General features: G+C 44.8%; 1 protein-coding gene across 4 annotated transcripts in view; it reads right to left on the reverse strand.

Moving 5' to 3' along the window:
- mast1a (microtubule associated serine/threonine kinase 1a) overlaps positions 1-20,572 on the reverse strand; it is a 53,159-nt gene that overhangs the window by 3,865 nt on the left and 28,722 nt on the right. For 3 of the 4 annotated variants that reach the window (XM_061679018.1, XM_061679017.1, XM_061679019.1), the window contains 21 exons: positions 18,876-19,036; positions 16,569-16,644; positions 14,582-14,791; positions 14,399-14,500; positions 12,478-12,610; positions 10,607-10,674; positions 10,231-10,307; positions 9,621-9,829; positions 9,056-9,194; positions 8,017-8,149; positions 7,628-7,793; positions 6,890-6,991; positions 6,673-6,795; positions 6,472-6,581; positions 4,914-5,077; positions 3,603-3,847; positions 3,275-3,523; positions 1,942-2,174; positions 1,538-1,660; positions 1,236-1,372; positions 245-432 (listed from right to left, as the gene is read on the reverse strand). In XM_061679018.1, coding sequence (XP_061535002.1) covers positions 245-432; positions 1,236-1,372; positions 1,538-1,660; positions 1,942-2,174; positions 3,275-3,523; positions 3,603-3,847; positions 4,914-5,077; positions 6,472-6,581; positions 6,673-6,795; positions 6,890-6,991; positions 7,628-7,793; positions 8,017-8,149; positions 9,056-9,194; positions 9,621-9,829; positions 10,231-10,307; positions 10,607-10,674; positions 12,478-12,610; positions 14,399-14,500; positions 14,582-14,791; positions 16,569-16,644; positions 18,876-19,036 — 3,148 coding nt within the window. Of the gene's footprint in view, positions 1-244; positions 433-1,235; positions 1,373-1,537; positions 1,661-1,941; positions 2,175-3,274; positions 3,524-3,602; positions 3,848-4,913; positions 5,078-6,471; positions 6,582-6,672; positions 6,796-6,889; positions 6,992-7,627; positions 7,794-8,016; positions 8,150-9,055; positions 9,195-9,620; positions 9,830-10,230; positions 10,308-10,606; positions 10,675-12,477; positions 12,611-14,398; positions 14,501-14,581; positions 14,792-16,568; positions 16,645-18,875; positions 19,037-19,418; positions 19,631-20,572 lie in introns of those variants that run through there. The other variant, XM_061679020.1, reaches the window with a different exon arrangement.

Here is a 20,572-nt window from a genome sequence, read left to right on the forward strand (position 1 = left end):
TTTCCAAGCCGCTGCTTCTTTTGAAGTGAATGGCGTTTATTGCCGCCGTACAGTGCTCATGTCTGAAGTCAAAGTGGAAAAGAAAAAAAAAAAAAAAAGTTCGCTTCGAGTTTGGGTGAGTTTGTCAGCAAAGAATATTTCTGTGAAAAGCTGAGGTTACGTTTCACAGAAAACCCCCAAAAATCTGCAAATGGTGAACTGCGAACGGGCAGGGGTTGACTGGACCTTCGTTGTAATAACGTACCCAGGTACGATGTCTCAGCAGAGGAACGGTACCCTTGAGTTGGGGACCGGGCAGAGAGGCTGTGCGTGGGCGAGCCGGGAAGACTCTCGCTGGAGGAGAGCGAGCGATTCAAAGAGGACAAACTGCGGCTGGTGTGGAGGAGATTGGACTGCTTGGTGATCTTGCGGAACAGCGAGCTTCGCTTCTTACTGCGCCATGAACGTAGAAAAAAACAAAACAAAACAAAAAACACCCATCAAATTTGTGAAGGACAACAAAGAAATTTGACACAAAGTATGTTCAGTCATTTCGCTGTTGTCAGACATTCACTCGCGCGACCGTCACAATCAATTATGAGACCGAAAACTCATAACTTAACACTCAAGATTCAGGAATCTTCTGGCCGCAAGCAGCAACACGCACAGAGCGACACATAAGCAATCAATCATGTGCACTCCGCTGTTTATTACAAGTCAAATTTGCATGTTTGAAACGCAGACATTTCATCTCGTCAGCAGTATCGTTATATTACTGCATTGTATTTTTATAACAATAATTGTTTACATTGTTTGACTGAATGACTGTGGGTTAAATAATCATAATAAGAAGAGTTAAAGTATAAATCTAAATGACACACACATGAACATTGGCACACAGATAACACTTGATTAAGTACGTATGCTTTGTTTTTGTTTTTTTTTTAAATAAAATGCCCGTATGACAAAAATGTGCCTTTGTGACTCCGCTTTGACTATTATGGTAGTTCACAGTGGTGCCGAATCGCTATACTGTGTATCGTATCGAGTCGTGTTGCCAAATAGAAACATATCATTGATTTCTTTTTTCAGGCATTAAAAGTAAGCCTCATTATCTATACAGCTCTTGTACTGGATCCATGCGGTAGCTGAAATGGTCACTTAATGTCGTATTTTATACATTGACTCAACCATGGAAAAAGCTCAAATACACTATCCGCGTGTGTCCAAATACTCAACGACACGGTGGCTCGTACCTGTCCTGGGCGTCCTTGCCCACGGTCCTCTTGTGTCTCCGGGCCATCTTACACTTAGAACTGGCCTTGCGGGCAGGACCCACTTTAATGGAGGTGTTCTCGAACGGCGTGGTCGTCACTGTCACCTTGTTGCCGCTCTGTGTGGGTTACGGCCAATAAATGATTGACGCGCCCACGCTTTAAAACCCCCGAGTCGGGAAATGAACCAAACACGACCGACCTTAAAATGACACGCGCTATAAACATAAGCGCGTTCAGCAAATATCATCAACATAAACCTACGCAGACAAATTCGTTCCTACCTTGAGGATAAGCTCGACCACCTCAGTGTGGACCAGACCGTGGACCGGCTCACCGTTCACATGAGTGATGAGGTCGCCCGCACACAGACCGGCTTCCTGGGCTGGGCCGCCGTCCTCCACATGCTGACAACACGTCAATGAGATGAAGGAATCCTCAATTGCTGAAATACTCACTTTGAAGACATTCTCAGGATTATCTGTATTGATAGCATCTTTCACAGGATTGAATGATGTAAAACAAGGGTGGGCAAACTTTGGTGCTCCAGGGCTAATGACATAACAATATTATACCAAAATAATTGGATGACTGAATATGAATGACATAATGAAAGCAGTAGAATGATATTTTTGGCCTAGGCAGGGAGTTTGTGTACTACTGAGAGCAGTGAGCACAGGTTTCTTACCCAGACTATATGATGCACGCTATAGATATCGCTGTCTCCAATATAGACCCTGATGGCCCTCAGGGTGAAGCCGTATTTCTTTCCAGAGCGATGGATGGTGATGGGCGAGCGCAGCACACTGACTGCCGGAAAGAAGTCTCGACTGGGCGAAGAGTCGCGGGATGACGGATTGGAGGAGAACGAGTGGGGGGACATGGGACTCGCCAATGGAGAGAAACCACCGTGCTGCTCCACTGGAAGAGGCAAAGAGGAAGAGACACCGCATTAGCTTGCAAAGGCTTCTCTGGACATATATACCGTATTTCCTCTCATAGCGGTCGTCCGAGATAGACGCCAATTACCGTAAAGTTCATAGAGCTACAATTCCCCCCCCCCCCCCCCAAATCAAATCAAATCTGCACACGTTGAACCATTTGGATCTTCTCTGCTCAAGCGCACGCACTCATCATGGCTAAAATTCCATTGCAACACCTGCCGCGCTTCTATCGAGTTAAAGGTTGCGCCTATTTTGCGGTGACGCAGTAGTTTTGTTGCTATGTTATTTTGTGTTGTTGAATTCCCACAGCAGTGACTCTCCAAGAATACCACCGGTGGCGGACGGGCTCACACTACAGGTGCACGAAAAGAATCACTGAATTCAATGTTCAAACTCGGCCTCATGCTACAATGGCTTCCGCATTTTTTGAATCCACTACGGAGCACGAACAGAAGTCAAACATCCATTTTAAATGGGAGCGCTGGCAGTGAATGACTTCGGTACAACTTTATGTACAATATATTAGCATTTAATCTTTTGAAACTGTTTTCAAAGATTTATTTTGGGTACATTTTTTTTATTTTACTTTTACGTGCAATACATTTGAATGGAATCACTTATTTTTCTATAAGCGCAGTGATCATTTTCAAACAGTGCAAAATGTTACAGTGGATTACAAGAATACTTTTATGAATAAAATCTCTGCCTCGTTTCTGATGAACACTTGGGGCTACTACACTACTACTACTACTACTACTACAATTTATTTCAATGTAAGTAATGATGGTGATAGTTGGAAAGTATTTTTTATATACTTTTTTTTTTTAGGTGGAACCTGGTGTCAAAAGTTTAGGAACCGTCCTACAGTAAGTTTGTTTTCTCTATTATTGTGTTGTTGTTGTAGTCAATTGCATTCTATAAACCACTGCAGCAGATTACGCGTGAAATAAATGCAGATTTTTTTCCATTATTTAGCGGGTGCCTCGTCAATGCCGTTGCGCTCAAGAGACCCAATTTTACGGTAGCTTTCAGGTGCAAGAAATAAAATAGACACTTGTGTCTTCCCATCATCCTCACCAGACGGTATGATGACAGACAGGGCTGTGGCCGAGGCGGATTTGATGACCTTGTTGCCAGCCCTGGAGTTCCGTTTGTCCCCGTCCCCAGACAAATGCGGGTGACGCGCCCTCCTGAGGACCAGGTCATTGGTGGCCCGAGCCCCGAGAGGGTCGTACAGAGGCGTCATCACATCGCGACCCGCTGCTGCGGGAGCTAACGTGTTAACGCTCACGACTCCAGGTGCCTCTCCTTGCTTAGGCGGCTTGTCTGTATCGAACAAAGAAGCACGTTGACGGGTTTGGAAAATGTGCTTACAAGTTGGTAATGGAGTCTTTCAAACACGCACCTGCTCCGTTGTGCTCTTTCAAACTGTTCCTCGGCTCCCCGTGGGGTGTTGAGGGAACGCCGGTCCCGTCCAGGGAGGTTCCCCGCACCCTGATGGGGGTTGGCCTGGACAGAAATTCAGGTTCGCCCTCGATGGGGGAGGCAAAGCGATGCGTGTCCATCAGCGCCGAGAAGCGTCGCCGCGCGCCGAGAGGAGGGCTGGCGTCACCCTCCACGTAGAGCGACTCAGAGCAGGAAAGGCGCTTCCTGCGCAGAACGCAGCAGAAAGAAAAAATGATAAAAACAATGATTGTTATGGAAATGAGGTCTTTGTTATTAGTCGTGAAACAGACAGTTTTACTTGACTTCACATATTTTTTCCAAGAGTACTACCACGCAACCGTGGAATTATTTTTTATTTTTTTTTGGCGGGTCAAATAAAATGCTGTATGTAACTCGTCATTACACTGTGACTGGCGGTTGTATCATTCTCACTCCATATTGTTCAAATTACAATCATTCCTGCCCCTGGTAACCATTCAGGCAAAACGTGCACTAAAAATACCTGTATTTTCCTCCAATATAAGAGCTGTGGTTAAAAATGACCCATAACTGGAGAGATGAAGCAGATACCTGGCATGTAAAAAGAAAATCCAATATGTAAGGTAATAAATAAGGCATCTTATCAATGTGCTCAATCTTGGTTTCATTCAGAATGTATGAATGATTCATTTCATTCGAATGTAGTCGGCTGATTTTTGCTTGAAGGACTGCGACGGAGTCGTGGGATCTAATTGGCAACTCATTGTGTTGCATGTGTACTCTTATCTGTACCGCTTAAAACCAGCGGGTAGCTGCAGCGCGACAAGCTGAGATATAGCGGCGCTGCACAATTATGTTTAATAACTCCCAGGATCAGCTTGCATTTTTTATGTGGTCGGCCTAAAAATGGAAACCCCGCGGCGGGGAGAAGTCTCTCAGATTTTCCATTCGACGCCATTATGATAGATGAGGGGCGAAGGAGCCACGTCTGCCTATTATCAAGTTTGATTGAAGCACTTGTAGTTCTGTGGATAAAATCTACCCGTAATCGTCCTTTTCAAGAGGCGTATTGTGGATTTTTAGTAAGACAAGAGCAAAGATTTGGGTTATTGAGCACATTCCAGAAAAGAAATGACCACTTCAGGGATGCATTGGCTTTCGAATGCAGGCTTTGTGTTACCTCACTCACGACTTGAACAAAAGAAGGTCTCAAAAGGCGTGCCAGTGAAGTCGAAAGTCGCGAGAGAGACAGACTGGGATATGTTGACAAGTGTCCGTAGCTTTGGCTTACATTTCAGGAGATCCAGTCCTCCAACTCTTGTCCCTCATGCTGAAGCTTCCCAGACTCTCTCTCTTGGTCACCTTGTCCTCCCTTGAGCCCTTGTGCTCCCGACGGGACACGGAGGTGGAAACTTTCTGCTCCAGTTGAGAGAGATGCTCCATGCTGCTGTAGACCTGAGGGAGACATGGACAACACCTGTTTGCATTATAATGTCACCTCCGGGTTATTGGGAGGCCAGAGGTCAGAACAGACAGCAAAAAAGGAGACGCTTGTGGGGCTTCTGTAAATTTCAATCTTAAGAGCCAATAACTACTCGGGTCAGCTACAATGTAAAGTCGTTCCAAGATCACGTGATACCGTATATGGGGATTTCATGAAGAACACTTTAGGCTAGAATAGGCATAAGCAGTTGAGCCCAAATTGTTTCCTATGTTCGTCAACTTCGATCAAGGGATGTTGAAACTTGTTGAATGGTTATTATTTCGGGGAAATTATACCACGGCATGGCAGAAGACAACAAAAAAAAAAAAACACAAAAAACGGGGGTTTCGATACATTCCCTTGCCCGCTAAATGTCTGCTATTTTTCAGTATTATTCTTTTTTATACATTTAGCTTGACAAAGGTTTCCAAGTCAAAAAAAGATTCACACTTTTCTCAATCCATGTATATCCTAATGTTCTGAATATATTGTTTGATTGAAACAAGAAGCACCCAACCCAGACAGGCCCGTAGAACACAAATTCATCGTTAAACACGTTGGACCTACAGTAAGATCCCAATGAAAATGCGGTCCAATGAGGAACATGCAACAGATGTTAACACATATGATTGTTTTCAAGTTTGACTATTAATAACAGCTACTTGTACATACAGTACAACATTTGCCACTTGCGTTACCGACGATACTAAAATGTCACTATAAGAACATTAACTGCACAATAAGTCAAAAATGGAGGCGGCCGCAAAAGGGAGATACGTGCCTTCCACCACGCAAAAAGCATGTCACCCAAAGAGTAAGACTAATAAAGCCGGTGCTGAACAAGCATCTGAAGGACGCATTCAGCTTATTACCTGCCACAGAAACGCGTGTGGGGGAGGACAATGAGAGGAAGAGCTGGAAGGGACTTCATCTGTTCACCATGGTAACAAGAAAGAACAGCCGAAGACGATGTTGACAGCCGGCATACATTGGGGGCAGAATCCGTCAACAGACTGCGTATGGAAGCCGCTCACGTTTTCATTTGGAACTCCTGAGGTGCTGTGAGGACAACTGCTGCATTGAGTCGAGTTTCTTAGCTCTTAGCTTTCTATCTAAAAAGGAAAACTTTAGATGATTGAAATTGCAGTCATGATGCGAATTGTAAAATGATCGCTACAAGAGGAAACGAAGCTGGAGATTGCAACGATGTGGTCATTTGTGTTTCGGTTTTCATGTAACCGCGCAGAGGCCTGAGCGAGTGTGACAAGGTGGCAGCAGCCCAGCGGGAAGGAGGATCATGATCAGAAAACGGCACAGAGGACGAGCTCGGCGAGAGAAATGGGAGAAGTTGACAGGAGATTCCAACCTTGCTGAAGCGAGGGGAGCAGGAGGAAAACTGTCTGATCTCCACCGGCTCGTCATCGTTGGTGTCGTCCCCGTCGTACGTGTTGATGTGGTGGTAACGATCGGAGCGCGCTGGCGGAGGTGGTAAAAAATATACGAGGTGTCACTTGAACGCGTAACGTGTGACAGAATCACTGCACGACCTAATGGAGATGTAGCGCACTATCAAAGTAGCTGGTGTCCTCCTCCGACTCCAGGTGAGGGACGAACTCGGCTTTCTGTCGCAGCAAACTGTTCCAGTCGAGCTCCGTGAAGAACGGGTGCTCCTTCACCTCAAACGCTCCGCCTAACACACGCGCACACACGCACACGCACACCCGTGAGTAATTGTGCTCTTGGAAAATGGCAACAGGTGGCAGAGCTGCTGCAAGTGTCAGCACCTGTGCCCAGCCTCACGAGAGGGTTGGTCTGCAGCAGGGCGGAGATGAGGGCTTGTGCCTCCTCGGGTAAGGCGTCGTCACCGCCGGGCCAAACCATATCATCTGACGGAACAACAAAGTACAACAGATACTCGATTAAATAGAAACACCAATGTAAAAAAAAAGGCCCACGTGTCAAACACCTGCTGAGATTTTTGCTGGGAATCTGTTTTTTTTTTTTTCAATGTCAGTGAACCCTCGTTTATGGTGGCGGATAAGTTCCAGATCCACCTGCAAGAGGGGAAAATCTGCGATACAGAAAGAATGTTGTTTTAAAACTATTGCCCTCCCGCAGGCTTTAACCAAATTTAAACTCATCAAAACACGCTTTTTATACATATTCTAAACAAATTTGAACACAAACAATTGCAAGCATAAAATACAGCGCTGCCTTGAGATATGAGTGTTCCGACTTACCATTTTTTGCTTTGACTTGCGAGCACACACTGGAGACCCCGAAAACACTTACTGGTGGCTTATTCAATAATTTGGGGGGTTTAAAAAAGATACCAAAAAATGTTCCCATGCAATTATAACGGGAACTTAATTATCCGCCGTGTTTCGCTATTCGCGGTTCGTACCAGTCCCTATCCGGCGCAAATAGCGCAAATACAGCTGCTGGCATGGATAGATGAACAAAGGTACATCATTTGAAGTCACAAAATCATTTTGCCATCAGTTAAGTGAAATGGTGCTCACCAGTGATGACCTGTCCGAACAGCTCCTCGGGAGTGTCTCCAAAGAAGGGCACGCAGCCCACAAGGAACTCATAGAGGATGATGCCCATCGCCCACCAATCCACCGGCTTCCCGTAGCCCTGACGGAGAATCACCTCGGGTGCGATGTACTCCGGGGTACCGCACACCTCGGGGACGAAAAAAAAAAAAGCAGGACTCATGCATCACGCTGACTGATTACGACAAGTCGCATTTATAAAGCGCATAAACAATGGCTATAATGGGATTGCCGCAAAGACGGAAAGCGTCAACGTTTCACCGCATCCGTCGAACATCCCGGTGAACGATTTGAACTCATTTCATCTCGTCGCCCTGCTCGCGAAGGAGACCCGGACAAAAGTACCTGCTTACCTGCTTATCCAGGAACTCCCTGGCGTCTTTCTCAATGTGTCCTTCGTACAAATTGGTGGTGAGGCTCATCAGGCCCATTTTGGACAAGCCAAAGTCAGTCAGCTTGATGTGGCCCATGGAGGTGATCAATAGACTACAATAGAAGAGACAATAGCTATTGTTATACGGCATCCATATATTGCTGTGATTCATACTAGACTTTGCCCACACCCGATACAGTATAAATATATGAGAGAGAGAAAGAGCGAGAGAGAGAGAGAGAGAGAGAGAGAGAGAGAGAGAGAGCATTTTTCACTTGTTAATATTCTTCTGACATTTCATGCAGGAGATGGATTGTGGCTGATCCAAATCAGATTCTTTGGCCTTGGCTCGACTGAAGGCCATTCGCATTTGTCAAGTATTCAATCTTGTCCAGTTGCTGCTTTTTTTTTGTTTTGTTTGTTTGGCCATCGATGTCTTTTAGCTATTGGCTACCCGTTGTGCTATTTTTGTCAATGAAGATGTTTCCCGGTGACCTTGATTTGGATTAAACCAAATGAACTCACCGCAGGACCAGTATATTCCTGTGTTCATGAAGTCACAACCCTATTTAACGGAAGCACGTTAATTTGGCAAAAATAAAAGCTTGTTTTCAAAACATATTTTCATGTACAAATTCCATTTCAGAGCACAATATGTGACCAAAAAAAACCAACTCATGTTTTCACCTAACACTGCATATTAAACAAAATACAAAAATGTATATGTCAATGCTTCACTAGCTGCCCTGCGAAGCAACACAAAATTGTAGTCAATTACACGATCATTGCTACTACTGCAGATTGTCTACGATTTAAAATTGAAAACACATAGAACGCTAATCAAATTAACGTTTTTCTGACATAAAACTACACTGTGAACATTTAGCTTTGCTATCCCCACCAACCATTGAAGAACCACTGGATAAAAACTCACATTATGTAATCTTGGTCACTTTAATTCGAGTGTTTCATTCGCACATTTAACAAATTGTAAACATGGAAGATGACCGAAGACTGACTTGTCTGGCTTCAGGTCTCGGTGAACGATGCCGTAGTTGTGCAGGTACTCCAGGGCCAGAACGGTCTCAGCAAAGTACATCCTGGCCAGCTCCACAGGGAGCGCCCCGATGTTCTTCAACAAGGTGGCACAGTCGCCACCTGCGCACATAAGTAGGAATGCCATGCGCCGAATTGTACCTCATTGCTCGGTTTGACACCACAAACACTCGAGGAGCAAAGTAGTCCAAGTTCTAAGGCGCTGAACTGAGTGGAAACAATTCAATGTGCAGTCCAGATGTCAGGAAACAAATGAGGAAGACTTTTAGAAGTAAAAAAAACATTTTTCAAATGTAAAATAAATGTTCAAAATGTATATATATATTTTAAAAAAATAGAAACCGTTGATCCCCTCAAGAAAGCACAGTGAGAACAACTCCACATAGGAAGGCCGGAGCCCAGATTTGAACCAGCAACCTCAGAAGTGTGAAGTGTGTGTGATAACCTCTCCCCTACCGGGCCACCTCCAACACATCTGTTTGGGGTAAATGCAGTGTGAAATGGAAGTCACAATCGTCTTAATCTTACCCTCGACGTACTCCAGCACCATGCACAAGTGTCTGCGTGTTTCAAAGGAACAAAACATGGAAACCACAAAGGGGTTCTCGGCAAAGGTGAGGATGTCTCTCTCGACAAAGGCCTGCTGGATCTGGTTCCTCAGGATCAGATTCTGCTTGTTGATCTTCTTCATGGCAAAGCGCTGTCGGGTCTCCCTGTGGCGCACCAGGTACACGGCCCTGGAAGGACGGTGAGATTGACAACAGCAAACTTAGGACAGTATATCTTTCAACCCGAGGGGCAGATTTCAAATCTTATGATGATCCAGTGATTTAACAAGCTAGAAAACAGACAAATATCAATATGCAACACTTTATTTTGATACATCTCTGCAGGTGCTCAAATGATCTTCTACAACATTCCAAGGAAATCACAATGTCCCATCACTGGTAAGCTATTTTTAGGACAGGCCCGAAGGCTCTTCATGTGGTCCTAAGGGGCCACCTGGTGCCTGTGATCACCATGTAGGCGACCCCTGCTCTACACAGTATGTTCATTTTGTAAAGCTAATACAAGCGTCGTGTGAACAGTTATAATGCAGGATTACGACCGATTCGTCTACTGTAGTCGAGTGCTTTACCCGTAAGCGCCGTTGCTGATTAGTTTGATGTTCTGAAAGTCCTCCTCACTCGGTGGTTTGATGGCTCTCCCTTTACCCTGGCGGCAGAGACAAGACATGATGCACTTGAAACACATTCCCTGCCATTGACGGCTTAGGACAGTTTAAGGAGAGGATGTTTACATCGCTGTTGCTTTGGATTGTGTCAAAAGGGAACGCTTTACATTTTGGTGGCAATCTGCAGCTACAGTGCAGTGAAAAAGTATTTGCACCCTACCTTTTACAATTTGATGGTGCCCAAAATGAAGATTGTGTAGCCTTTGTGGAGGAGTTTGTTCATGTGTCATAGCTCATGCTTTGCCAGCTTGAATGCGTGTGACTCTATTTAATGCTGTACCTCTGCCGAGTCATCCGTCTCTGGCGTGTGCGGACCTTCGCTGTCGTAGCTGTCCAGGCTCACGATGTCTGGGGGTAGAACGCGATAGTTAACGAAGCAAACTGAGTGTCAAAACAAAAAGGAATGCTGAGTTTAGCTGCAGCGCCAGGTGTCTCACATCGCAATGCAAACGTCCCGGACGAAACGTGATTCCGTTTCGGAGCACCACGGACAAACGTGTCGCATGAGAAAATACAGCAGGGAGAAGAAAGCTCCTATTAATTTCCCACATTTCCTTCAGCGCTGCCTCCCACTCATTCGTGCTCCCTGCCAGCAGAAAGATGCTAATTTCCGTTGTTCATGTACCACATGTACCGTGCCTGACAGCTGCTGGAACACACTGATTATTATTGTAATGCTTCGTTAAAGCACAAAAAAACACACGAAGGAGGCCACAAAGCATTTGACAGAACAGAGGACACTCAATTGTGTCAATTTGGGTTCGATGTGGCTGGCGCCCACAGCCTCTGCTGTGCGCCAGGAAAAACTAAGCGGGAGAAGTGGTTGGCGAACACGTGCCGACGCGTGAAGATGCAAAAACAAAAAATCATCTTGTCTTGAGCACAACCAAATATTTCTCATAGATTTACAAAGGAGTCCTTTCAGGCCATTCAGCCCATCAACAGCCTGCCTTCGAGTAGACCGGGCCCGTCTGACAGGTGTTAATTAAAGGTTTGGGGGCGGCGATGGTGTCACTAGAGTCGCGATGATTATTTAGAGACGCCGATGCCGCCACACATCTACCCGGCACGGCGCTTCCAGCAGCTTAGATTCCAATTGTCACATATTGTCTCATCTAGAGCGGCGAAAAACATCTCATTAGTACGCCACGTGGACAAAAACGTTGGTGCACGCGCAGGAGATGAAATGGAATGCAGTTATAATAGCTTTCTATGAGATGTTGCAGTCATGTGTCGCAGGGAATTGGTGTCCGTTACTTTTTTTACACAAGGGCCAGGTGGCTTTGAACGCTTTTTCGGTAAATGAATAGAATCAGCATTTAAAAACCGCCTTTTGTCTTTGTAGGATATTTACATTTGTTTGATGATTAATTAAACATTAAAGCGGGGAAACGTTGCAAAAACATAAGAATTTGAGAAGGCGGCCGAAACCTTTTCATAGCGCTGTATAATATATCACGAGACAGCCAGAAAGCGGATGGACGCCGTCAAGTCAGCACCACAGTTGCTTTTATTTTGCTAGTCGGGTTATTGCCAGTATTTGCTGCAGTAATTACACTGGGGAACACAATTTCTGTTGAGCTACGTCTGACAGCTTTTTTGGTTGCAGAATCCAAAACTGTTTTTTTAACTATAGATCCCCGTTTTCTTAAAAAATATGAAAAATGTATGTATCTATGCAAAATAAAGCACAAAGACGCAATAGTTACAAGCTGTGAAAACTAAAGAAACAGCAGAAAAGAAATTGAACTTACAACGGTATGCCCTTGGTTACAAGGTTAAGAGACAAGCCAGCACAAATGCTCTTCATTCCTACTATGCTAGCTTTCTGTTTGCGGATATTGATAGTACTGAGCTATGGGGAGCTGACTGCAATTTTGGAATCAGCATGCCAATTTTAGTTTTACTCAGCATAAAAATCGAACTCAACAGAATTTGTTTTCAAATTGTTCCCCAGTGTTATTTATTAGCCTCCACCTTACTGATTATAAATTCTTCTCATACGTTCAGAAAGTAAGCTCGTAGTATGCAAGTTAATCTTTTGGAACTGGCCAATGTCTACAGGCCATAATTAAAACTAAATCTTTTTGGTGGGAACAAAACGTTTTGTTGTTGTTGTTTTTTTTTCCTTTTCTATTTCCTCCCGCTCACCTTCCAGGGGGTCCCGAGTGAGCCCGAGCTGGCTGATGATGTATCGAGGGATGTCCGCCTTCATCAACTGGCCCTCCTTGGCGTGGTCCTCCGCGGCCTCCAACAGATGGTAGAACTCTTCCGGATTAAATTCCTGTTACGTCGGCACACAGACCGACAAGCTTAAAAAAAAAAAAAAAAAAAAAAAAAAAAAAACGCATGCACAGAAATAAAAAACAGATTGGGTTCATCTGTTAAGTGTTAAAACTCTACCTTGCTTGCTACCTTGTGTGTGATCAAGTCCTAATAATGTCTTCTAACACATTTATATAAGTGTGAAAGACACAACTCACACATAGCCCAAGTGTAAGATCCCCTAAAAGATTCCATAAGAAAAACGAAAAGACGATTTGAAGATATTATGCACGACCAAATACGAACAGACAGGAGAAATAATAGATATTCATCGAGTTCACGTCTTGTGTCAGCCCCATTAACATGAGACACAGATATATGGCTTCCAGCAATGCAAAGAAGTCACTTTGACAGTATTAACAATATAATACGATATGTACTGTATATAATTGCCAAATGCGTGACTATTGCGTCTTTTGTCATTTAATGCAGCGGAACAAGCGATTCCAAAAGTGCCACACAAATTACGGTCACAACAGAAACAAAACAGGCAAACTTTAAATGTCCCTTTTTCCTGTTGTGGTGTCCTGTGGGATCACATTGTGGTTTTGATTAGAAGGCAGATCATTTCCTCCAGTGTTCTCATCTATGCGACAACCCCCCACCTCTTCTTGACCAAAGCGAAGCGAACGAGCAGAGGAAGGATTAACCTCCCTCTCTGACTGCTCGCTCCCCTCAAGGGTCTCTTTTTTTTTTTTTTTTTTTTTGCAGCTACGCTGACATTTCCGCCGCAGCGGACGTCAACACTGACATAAATGCTAGAGGAACATTTGATCGTTGTCTTTTTCTAGCTAACCTTAAGGGCCACGGCGAAGAAAAAATAAATCCCATTCGCATCTTGTCCGACCCCATCGACCCCTTCCCGACGGTCGTCGTGGCGACGCCGTGATGAGCTAAAGGTGGGCGGAAGGGGTTTAGCGGCAAACGTGCGAGGCCGTCCGAGCGTGTATCGTGTCGAGCGTGTATTCACACGCTCATTGACTGTGTGCAACACGCCAAGGTCGTGACGTGCGACCCGCCACCTTTGCTGCACTGTGAGGAAATGAGCGGTGTCGGAATATATTACGGCTGTCTTGTAAAAAGCATCTTGGAGCCCTGCACGCGCGGCTGCGAAATATGGCCTTCGAATAAAATCTTCATAAAAAATGTTTTCCGCAAAAAAATCCCATTTGATCCGGAATGACAATGACAGTACTCAAAACAAGTTTTGCTTTGTTTTTTCCCCTTCTGAGATTTGCTCTATTTCTCCTGTTTTTTTTTTAAATCTATGTTGTATGTGTCCGTTTTTTTTGCATTGAGTTATAATATTGATTTTTAAGCGACTGGTTGAATGTTTTCCCATTTGAAATGGCCGTTGCTGGTTGATTTCATTGACAGTGCAAGCCAACGTTGTTCAGTTCCAAATACCTGCGACTTAAAATGTTGCGCGCCTTTATCAATTTACTGAACTACAATGAGTTTGACACCACCTGTTTACATATTCTGTATTGTGTGCTAATCATTCCGAGAATGATTTAGAATTTGGAAGAAAGGTTTGTGCGTTAAGTAGCACCCTTGTACAGTCTCCAGGTGCGAAAGCCGAGAAAGCATATTGATTTAGTTGCGTCTATGAATATGACCGAGTCTTCAAATAGCAACTTCCTGGCTTCCGGCCGTGATACGCCGATGTTCATTACTCCGAGCCTCCGATTGATTATCGACTGAAGCGTTCTCTGAAACTTGAAAAAAACATCTCGGAAAGTCTCACCAAGCACTCCAGCAGCCTGGCCGGTCGAGATATGATGATAAAGAGCTTCTTGACCAGCTCGATGACAAAGGTGAGCTCCGAGCTCTCCGAGCGTTCGTACGCCTGAAGGCAAATCGAGATCAAATCGAGTCTGTCAGCGTGGGGCCAAGTAGCCGAAGGGAGACGCGAGGCTTCGAGACTCACGTCGTGCAGGAGCTTCTCCAAGTTTTCCTGAAGTTCGCAGAAGTAAACACTGGTAATGAGGCCCTCTCGCGATTTGGTCAGGCAGTCTCGGGACAGCTCGGCGATCTGGTGATGGATGAAGCTGAGGACGCCGTCGGCCAGAGGCAGAACGTTCTCCGGGGAGTAGTTGTGGATGAACTCTGCTAGCCTCTCCTCCATCTGCGCTGTGGCCTAATGGAGGACAGCACACAGCTGATTGATCTATCATTGGCCAGATAGATAGACGATGAGAAATTTCAAAAAGTGACTATAATAACTGCCTGCAATATTCCTACTTTCAACTGGTTCCATTCAAAACATCTAAAGCAGGGATTCACCAACATGGTTGAAACTGAGTACACTTTCGTCTTTACCGTGACGCAAGAAGTGCGTTGCGATGGGGCAGCACCATTTATTTGCTTCGTCAGTGGGTTCTAGCAACAAAGCTGTGGCAAAAATCTAAGTCGTTATCATTCTTTATGATCTTTTTTTCCCACAAAAGTTGAAGAAATCTTCTCTACATTACACTTGCATGAGACTGCCAAGAAATGAGCGTATTTATCACAATTGTCTTTCCAACAACTTTTTGGAAATAGGACTCAACACGGGAGACAGACATATACTCATTTAGATTGACACATATAAAACTGAAGCGGCATAAAAAATGTGGGAAAAAAATACGTTTTTACCATTATTAATCGAATGATAAGAAACTTACCCATATTTTGATGAATATTGCTCGTAACTAATTTTGTGAAAGATTTTCACTTTCTTAACTGAGCCGACTGAAATAAATGAACCTTGCTATGATATGCGGATTTATTCAGATGCATCCACATTTAGCTGCTTTGTCAAGCACTATCTCCAAAGCAACAATTGAAAATGTAAGCATTTTCAAGCAATTTCAGATGATTAAGCGTGAAACTTTGCTGAGTTGGATACGAGCAATGGCACCCGCAATGCCCTTCACCCCACTTTGACACATTTCTTTGTAAAAACGGAGCGATTGAACTCAACGTTCAGTTCAGAGTTTTTTGTATGGTTTGCGTCTCAAAGCCATTTGCGCTTCTGTTCCCGCCGCAGATTTGATTTGTTTTGTTCTCTGCAGCTTCACCCCTGAGGACATCAACATGACACAGTAGATTTGTTTGTCCACAAAACAGCAAGTCAGAACTTGCTGGATCCGGAATACTGATTCGCGTTGGCCGACAGTAGCGATGCGCCCCTACTAATGCCATCCCACAGGAAAAAATAAATAAAAAAATTAAATGTAAATTACAGTATTATTCATTGAAAGAAGTCACATGACAGTGTGTCTATTTCCAAAATAAATTGTATTTGCCATCGGTACCTGTTAACAGTAGAATCACATTTAAATGTCACATTAAATACACCAACGATTGCGTGTGAGTGAAAAATAAACCATTTGGCATTTGTACTTGTTTGAAAAGCAGCATTTCTATACAAATATATACTTTTGTAAGATTTTCCGGTAAGAACAAATAGGTACACTTGTGCAACTCACGCATTCGATTAATGCTGCCTTACGACAGGGGCAAAAATATTACAGCTGTACAACACTGCAGATCACAATAACAATATCATCGATGCTACCGATGTCTCCGGCAGCGGCAATCAAAACGGAGCATTGTCATCTTTCGAAAGGCAGACTTTTAGATCAAGCTCTTGTTTTGGCTGTCATAAGACTGTTCAGGCGGCCAGTCAGGGTACAGCATACAGTGGATATAAAAAAAAAATAATAATAATAATAATCCACATTAGGTCACATTAATGTGTATAAAGTTTTGAAACGATTTACCTTGGCCTCATTTGTGATCTCACAAAAAGTGTGCAGACTTTCTTTATCCGTTGTATACAGTAGTTGATTTCCTACATTCACGCCACGGCAAATAACAGTCAACGCGAAGTGTTTTTATACGGTGCCGCCGCTTGTTAGTGTGCGTCTGACCTTGGGGAAGCGCTCCTTGTACACGTGGTTCATCATCACGATTTCATTGTCGTAGCAGGACGGCGAGCGCCCCGGGCTGAGGAGAGACAAACGCACGACGTGCGAGGGCGTGAGACACATCGCCCAATGACAAAATCAAAAGACGAGTAAAACAGGCGGGCGAGAGCAGAATGGAACTGTTTTTTTTTACCCTTTCAAAAAAAAACACCAAAACATTCATAGGTTCCCGAAATGTCTTTTCTGTCCACATATTCTGCTAATGAGCTTCACAAATTCACTACAATGTCTTTAATTAACGGAGCCTTCTTGCAGAAAACACTTTCGCCTCCATCACTGGCTTCCAGAAACATATGCACTTAGAGGGTGTTCGAAATAATATAATCCGCCTTTTTTATACGCACACTGCGATGGCACAAGAGCGCACATGATGATGTCGACGAGGATGTGGGCAAATACGCTAAAGTCTGACGTGACGTGAATAGTAACAACGAGCCACGTCAAGGTACACAATGGGGCCGCTGTGCAAAGAGCCAGGACACCTGCTGGAGTATTATCTAGGAGGATCTGCTGAGCAGATGAATACGCCAGCCGAGAGCTGGTAAGTCGTGATGTGTCGTATGTCGTTTAGGTATCCAGGGGATGCTGGAGTGTGCGCCCCGTATTTTTTGGGACAAAGAAGTGCTGCTGCTCTCTGGAGGCACCCAACACCACGGGGGGGGGGGGCAAGGGTACACGCCTTACGGGAAGCATACCAAGCTTTTTCCTCAATTGTGCGTCATACAATAGGCCCGGTAGTTTTGCAGGGCTCCTTTTGACAGCACCCGCAGACTGTATCCTTCCGTTGCAATAAACCTGCGCTTTTACTGTTACTCGCAACTGCCCTTAAATATATATAGAGCTTCCTCTTTGCCTCTCGACAGGGTCGTAAAACGAATCTGTCGGCAGATCAACAGACAGGAAATTGTTGGCCTCGGTGTGACATTTTGAAGTGGATCTTATTTATCTGTATTTAACAGATTATGTGCACAATCTCATCAAATTTAGTGCGTATTAATGTGGCCGTCCACCCGTAGGATATACCATACCGTATGAGGCTGGCATAGGCATCAGGATCAATTTCGGTTTATTGGCATGGACACGTTGACGTTCTGCGGTAATTTCACCTCCCTGATTATTATACTTTCATTAATCCCAAATTACAGTCTGCCACTCAGTGTTGGTGCAGCTCATATCATGAACTAATACATAGTGTAAAGTAATTGTTTCTATATTAGCACACATCCCACATTTGCAAAACAATATGTATGTACATATTGTATGAATCATTTGAATTTATACTTTTAAAAACGCGATTTTGCATTGCACAGTGAATATATATTGTCAATTCTTTATTTGCGATCTTTTGTTTGGACAAAAGCTCCTCTCAGCATTCACAGAATGTATTTGTACAGTACGGTCGTCACGTTCGTGTTCAGTTGCGCGTTCTGTTTTTCAGTTGCCGGTGGGCGGTTCCCCCTGTCACACGCCGGCAGGCATCGTGGATCAATAAAAGCTCTTACTGTGTCAGAGAGGAGTCGACCAGATTATTCAACTGCTGGCCGCCATCGCTGTTTTTTTTTTGTGTTTTGTTTTGTTTTTTCTTTGCATTTTTGGACTCTCGTATGCCACGTACTGTATTTGTGCGCTTTCTGTTATTTACCCTCGCAACGCACCTCCTGCTGCGATCGCAACATCTACGATCAACAGTATCTCAAAACAATACGCAATTCTCTCGAGGGGCCATGGAGGCCTCCATGAATTGTGGGCGCGGAGGCATGTACAGTGGAACCTCTTGTGTGTCGTATTCCTCTTAAAGTTAACACCGCCGCCATGTGCGCTCTGTCTGCGCCGAGCTCTATGTGACAAAAGATGCAACATGGCCGCCACATCACTGCAATGCCTGGAAATGTTGCCACATTCAACATGGCCACCACATTGGCACGGGCACATCTGTTGTTTGAATCTATTCATATTGTATATCTGTGACCTGGAAACATACACGTCACAGTCTCTACCCGTATTGCGCCAGTAAGCAACGGCGGCCAGTTCTGCAACTAAGTACTTTCCAGACGGTCCCTTATTTCCGATATCCGTAAAATCGGGGTCCGTTAAAACGAGGCTCTTCTGTATGTGTACTTTTTGCCGTTACGCTTGGCGCCTGGAAAACAAAAAACCTGTGAAGTGAAACACCATCATCAAGTGCGTTTTTTCAATGAAACCTGTCAGACGGACATTTTGGGGATGGTTTATCCTTGGCCGAGGTCTCACCTGAGGCTCCGAGAGCGAGGACGGACGTGCGGCGAGCGGCGGCCCCCGTCGTCGTCCGTGATGCTCTCGGTGCTGCCAAAGTGCTTGGACAGGAAGTGCAGCTCGTCCACGGTGGGCTGGAAGGGCAGCTGGTGCAGACGTTCCTGGGACGAGCTGGACGACTGCGAAGGAACCAGCGGCACCGAGAAGAGAGCGAATCGCTTCGGTTTATCTTTGGCCTTTTGATGCCTGCGAAGCGGCTAATAATTGATGCGAACGAGAGAGCGGGCAAGCGAGGAGGAGGAAACTAAAGTACACAGCGTACCATCATGTGAGTGGGCGCGAAAAACGTGAACAACGCGAGGTAGCAAAGAGGGAGGTGACGCAACAGAGAGAACACCGAGAACGATCAGAGGAACGAAAAAAGGTTCAACTCTGCAAGGAATGAAACGGTCTCGCGCAATAAAAGTGGCCTGCTGCCTTTAGGGGGTTGATAGCAGCTTTTTTGCCAGCTCAGCGGGTAAAACGGCAACCTGGATCGATAGGAGACTGAATGAACCACACCTCCCGGCGGGATGTCGCGCTTGGCATTGAGCGCACAATGATTTCTGCAGCGAGGAAGCCGGTCTCGGTCACTTGGAAGTTGAAGAGTGAAATAATGACGGGGAATGCAGGCAGTCCGTTCGGAGAGCCGCGCCGGGGAAAACACCGCAGGAGCCGTCTCATATGGGCCTCCGTCGCTTTCATCCTCGCACCCTCGCCATTACCTTCATCTTCTCTCGCTTATAATGTGCACAGCCTACATCAGAGCACTTTTAACAGAAACAATAATGAATACTCGGAAATCATGCAAATCTGGCTCGATGCATATTTGGTCACTTCAAATCAAAACGAGGCAGCGTGGCGGCGTCGTGGTTAGCACGTCTACCTCACGGTCGAGAGACGCTGGGTTCAAGTCTCCCCCCTGTGCTGCGTTTGTATGTTTGGTGTGCACAGAAAATGTGGTTTTTTTCGTAAGCGCTCACAATTCTGTTGTGTGTAAAAGTAATATTTTCCCTCCGTTTTTTTTCCACACGCTCGCTCGAAGCGTTTTTCAAATGAGCCCCAGTTGTCAACCAATCAGGAGCCGGACAGCAGGTCCAATTCTGATTTGCTGTTTACTATCCAATCACGTTTTACGGCAATATACACGACGTCCCGAAAGCTTTGAGCTGTTGACAGAAGTCGATAAGGACGTTTCAGTCAATCACAATATATAAATGAATCATGTAAATAAAGTATTATCTTGATGATTATTCGTCATTTAATTTTTTAAATTAAATGATTTACATTAAAAAAAAATGATTATTATTAATTTTGTAACAAACTGTAGTTAAAAAGAATAAGATTGCAATGCCACCGTGCTACCCTGCTAGGAGTGAATGTCAATATGCTAAATGTGCAAAATATCGAGTAGAACTTTCCTTGGGAAACAAGGAAGTTTTAAAAGTGGCCATTTTCAAAGGGGGAACTTATTTGTGCTACGCACTGCGATTTCCCGTTTCTGGAGATTGCACGCAGGCATTTAAAGAGGACGCAAGAGTTGTCCACACGCGAGCACGCGCACGCCTTTCATCTGCTCTGATCAATATGCACGGCTAAGGCCGCAGCTGACCAGGCGAAGTAACGGCTCCGCTCGGCCAGAAGGAACGAAGCTCGAGGTGGAGAGGAACACGTGT

Source organism: Phycodurus eques, chromosome 6 (genome assembly GCF_024500275.1).
Source record: "Phycodurus eques isolate BA_2022a chromosome 6, UOR_Pequ_1.1, whole genome shotgun sequence".
Taxonomy (NCBI): domain Eukaryota; kingdom Metazoa; phylum Chordata; class Actinopteri; order Syngnathiformes; family Syngnathidae; genus Phycodurus; species Phycodurus eques.